This window comes from Zalophus californianus, chromosome 11 (assembly GCF_009762305.2).
Source record: "Zalophus californianus isolate mZalCal1 chromosome 11, mZalCal1.pri.v2, whole genome shotgun sequence".
Lineage (NCBI taxonomy): Eukaryota > Metazoa > Chordata > Mammalia > Carnivora > Otariidae > Zalophus > Zalophus californianus.
In genome coordinates, this window is record NC_045605.1 from 17,908,867 (window position 1) to 17,913,469 (window position 4,603).

General features: G+C 44.8%; 1 protein-coding gene across 1 annotated transcript; it reads right to left on the reverse strand.

The window, feature by feature from the left end:
- Positions 1–681: 681 nt before the first annotated feature.
- LOC113914317 (sorting and assembly machinery component 50 homolog) lies at positions 682–2,084 on the reverse strand. The gene is given in 2 exon segments (XM_035722859.1): positions 682–1,472; positions 1,475–2,084. Coding segments are annotated over 2 exon segments (1,401 nt in total).
- Positions 2,085–4,603: the final 2,519 nt, after the last annotated feature.

Below are 4,603 nucleotides of genomic sequence, written 5' to 3' on the forward strand. Positions count from 1 at the left end.
TCTGACTCTTCCTTCTTCCACCATTGTCCAAGGTACCCCAATTTCCCATTTATCTGGGGTCTCTGGGAAACATGGACCAAACAGATCCTTTGTCCCTCAGTGACTAGGCAGATTACCTGGGAATTCTGGTTGTGAAGCTGTATGTGTTCCCAAAGGGCAAAGGCTAATAGGAGGTACTATAAAATTATGAAACTTCAAGGGGCGCCTGGGTGGCTCAGTCGTTAAGCGTCTGCCTTCGGCTCAGGTCATGATCCCAGGGTTCTGGGATCGAGCCCCACATCGGGCTCCCTGCTCGGCAGGAGGCCTGCTTCTCCCTCTCCCACTGTCTGCTTGTATTCCTGCTCTTGCTGTGTCTCTATCAAATAAATAAAATCTGTTAAAAAATAAATAAATAAAATAAAATTATGAAACTTCTATGTAATTAACTTTTAGCCCAATTGTTGTATCCAAGGCTTCACTCTTAAAGTTTACCCCTCCTTGGGTAAGGATTTTTTGTTGTATTTTCTTCTTCATTTCTGTTGATTATTCTCATTCTTTTGTTCTGTTTTGTTTTTGTCTTTAAAATTTATTGACGTGGTTTCCCATGAGGACTGCAAAGAACGGTGCGTGTTTACCCGGCTAGAAGGTGCATGGCCCTGAGTCCCAGGGCTCCTCCTGCAGGCTCCCGAGCACACGTGTCAGCTACAGGAACCCGATCCCGGCTCCAAACTGGACACCATCACATGTGCTGTCACCCTTCTGCATGCCCATGGGAACACAGTAATTCAGTTCCAGCCGGGCGATGTTGCCAAGCCTGAGGATGATGCCAGCACCATAAGACCAGCGGATGCACTCGGCCAGCTTCCGGATATGAGCCTTGGGGCCCTCCCTATAGTTGAGGTTGCAGAGGTTCCCCGCGTTGAGGAAGAAGTGTGTTCTGAAGAGCTCCCCGAAGCCACCCTGGCCTGGCCGGAAAGGCAGTGGGGTGTACACGTGCAGGCCGCCGGCCCAGTACGCCTCTCCACATAGGTAGTCACCTTCACTCTGCGGCCCAACGCTGTGCATGCTGAACCCACGCACACTGGTTGGTCCTCCGAGGTAAAACCGGTCTGCAATACTTGATGGTTTATCGCCAATGGGCACCAGCATCCCACCCCAGAAAGACGCTGAGAAAACGGAATCGAATAAAAGTTGTTTATTCAACTGAAGCTCGAAATCTTCTTTTATGAAGCTTACATCCCCTCCGGCGTAGCCGGCCAGCTCCTGGTTAACTTTCAGCAGAGCACCTCTTCTGGGCAAGATGGAGGAGTTCCGTGAGTCGATGACCATTGCACGCGAAAGAGGTGATTTCAGCGAGTGCCCACTTTCCTTCTGGACCCCGAAGGACGCCATTCTGGAAAGGCAGCCCAGCTCCCGCCACACACCCTCCCACTTGACAGTGTGGTTGGTCTTCCATATGGGAAAGCTGTACTTGGCAGACAGTCCTCTGTCTCCCGAAGTGAGCTCCAAGGGAACTGGCCAGTAACTTTACATAAGTTTACAGAGAAGTTTCTCTCGAAGTTTCCGGGTCGTAGTTTGAAGAAGGACAGGCCATACGAAGTCTCTTTGGTTCCACAGGAAAACTGAAAAGTCACCTTTTCTGCACGGCCTAGAAGATTAGGGAGTTTGAGGCCAAGCACCATACTGCCTTCGTTGTTCCCAACCATGGTGTTATAACTGCCCGTTAATCTCCTTAATTCAGTTACTTCAAAGGTAACATCTAACCCATTAGGAAGTGCATCATCACCTTGACACGTATCAATCAGAACATCCACTTGTCTAAATATTCCTAGGCGAAGCAATTTTTCTCCAGCTTCATGAGATTTCTGCATCACCTCAATAAAGTTTTTCGCCTTAAAAAAATCTCCAGTTTCACATATGATGATATCATCTTTAGTTCTTCCAAGTCCATCAAAATGAACATGTTGAACAACCACATCTTTGTTTTCAAGAATCTCCTGTTTGGCTTCAGGTTCAATTTCAACAAACTCAGCCTCTTCTAATGCTCCAAAATCAGGACCATTAGCTGGAAGAGGCTCCAAACTCCGGGCGTGCACTATCCCCATGGCTCCCTCTCCGGCCACCGCCTCGCAGAGCTACCCGGGCCTGACCACCGCTCGGCTGGTGAGGGCAGGGGGCGGGTCCGCGGTAGCGGAGCTGTCAGTCAGTGTAACACCCACAAGTCCCCTGACGCGGCACACTGGCAGCAGCCATGATACCCCGCCCCCTGGCTCCTATTCTCATTCCTAAAAAGCCTAAAGGCCAAGAAAAAAAATGACCGCCCCCCCCCCCCCCTTTTTCTTCCTTTCTCTTTCCCTCTCTTTCTCCCTCTTTCCTTCTTGGATTATTTTTATCATTCCACTTAACCCTCTAAACAATAAAAAGAAGGAAGAATTATTACCTTCCCTTTAAAGATGAAAAATCTGAAACGCAAAGAGGAAAAGAAATTTCCCCAAGGTCATGCAGCTAGTGAGAAGCAGAGGCAGGGTTCAAAGAGAAAACTTTCTGCTCCAGCGCCTGCATCAGTCCCTTGAAAAAGCAGTAGGTACCTGGGGGACAAGTACTTGGAACTTCATCTCTTGTCTCTTTAGGACCTGGTATAGGTCTTGGCACAGGGTGATCACTAATACAATTTCTTTGAATTGAATTAGCTTGGATTTGGAACCCCGATTTGGGAGAGCCTCAGAGGTCATCCAGAACCTTGTTAAAATAGTTTCATGGTATCATATAGTGTGATAAGGGAGCAACTCCTCTGACAACCTAGAGGGGGTGGATCCCGGAGATATCGCTCCCCAGCTCTCCTTGCTTCTCCCACCACTCCCACGCAGCTCCTCTGGCCAGCTTCCCATTCTGTACAAATCAGGGAGCACACCTGTTTGTCTTTTAACCAACTGAAAATTTTCCCTTTAAACAAAATTAATATATCTTCATTGCAGAAAATGTAAAAAAAACAACTTGGTAAAGAGAAAATTAAAAAACCACACATCATCCCACTAACAGGAGATAATCACTATTATTTCTGCTGTACTTTCCAGTGTTTTTGTTACACACGAATATTTTTTAAACAAAAAAAATGCAATCATACTGTGTAAATTTTATAACCGATTTTTCACTCAACAATATATTGTGTACATCTTGCAATGTCAATAATTGTAGATAAACATCACCTTCAATGACTCCATAGCTTTGTCTGTGCTGGACAGATGGGCGGCTGGATCATCATTCATCACCTACTTCTCTGCAGATTAACATTTAGATCACAACTCTCTTAAAACTTTTTCAGATAAATTGTTTCTTGATGATGTCACTTGTGCAGACATTTGGTAGCAGGAGTGAGGAGTCCTTCAGTTTGCAAGTTAGCTTCCCTTAGATCTGAGCCATGCTACACCTCCCCAATGGATACTTCCACAGAAGAACACAGCATTTTTGTGTGTGTGGAAATATCACATTTAATCTGATACATTATGGCAAGAAGATGTATCTAATGGTTCAGAGAGTACAATGATTCAGATGTCAAACATTATTCATAATTAATTTGACCTATGCATAAATTCAGTTCCAATGGAGATGACATATCATATATGGACATGTGTTTTTACTCAAGAAAAATAATATTACAACAATGATCTAATTTTATGATCAACAAGGTAGTGCTTAGGTAACCGTAATAGAAAATAATGTATTAATATGTTAATTTCATTTCTTATATATTCTTTTTCTATGTCTTTTGGGGAAAAATGAGAAAATTGTTTTCTACCCATGAATAGCCACCTTCCTTAATTTTTGTGTAGCAGACAGGATACAACTAGAAAAACAAACAGAAGTCATTTAATACAGGGAACTAGTTATAAAGGACTTGAAGAGATGAAGCCAGGCCAAAGGAGGAGAAGTAACCCAGGAATTATTTACTATAGGAAGGAAATATGACTAGAGAACAAAAGGAAGGGATTGGTGTTTCCAGAGTTCAGAAAATACTGCTGTGCTGGTTTGTGAGTGTGTTGTGCACCATGCAGTTACGGTTGAAGATGGGACACTTAGCAGATACTTACCAGATACAGCAGGACACCCAGCAGTGCTGACCCCATAGAGAGGGGAGCACATGGTCACTACTAGGACCATCAAGGTAGGACTGCTGCCACCAAAGCTGGGATCATCAAGGCAATATTGCTACCAGAAGCAAATGAAGAGAAAGAAAAAGCAAAAGGAGGAATAATAACTTCTTTCCACTTGTAATTTCTTTTTTTTTCAAGATTTTATTTATTTATTTGAGAGAGAGTGTACGAGTGAACAAGAGAGCATGGGAGGGGGGAGAGGAGCAGGAGAGGGAAAAGCAGGCTCCCCACTGAGCAGCAGCCCAATGCAGGACTTGATCCCAGGACCCTGAGATCATGACCAGAGCTGAAGTCAGACGCTTAGCCAACTGAGCCACCTAGGTGCCTCCACTGGTAATTTCTGATCTCCCAGCAGTACCCCCTAATATGCAGAACCTTAGGAAGGTAGTTGGAACAGACGTCTGAGCAGAGTATGGGAGGATGAGGAATGAGGATGACAGACAGCAGATAAATAGCTAACCCATGAGGAAGAC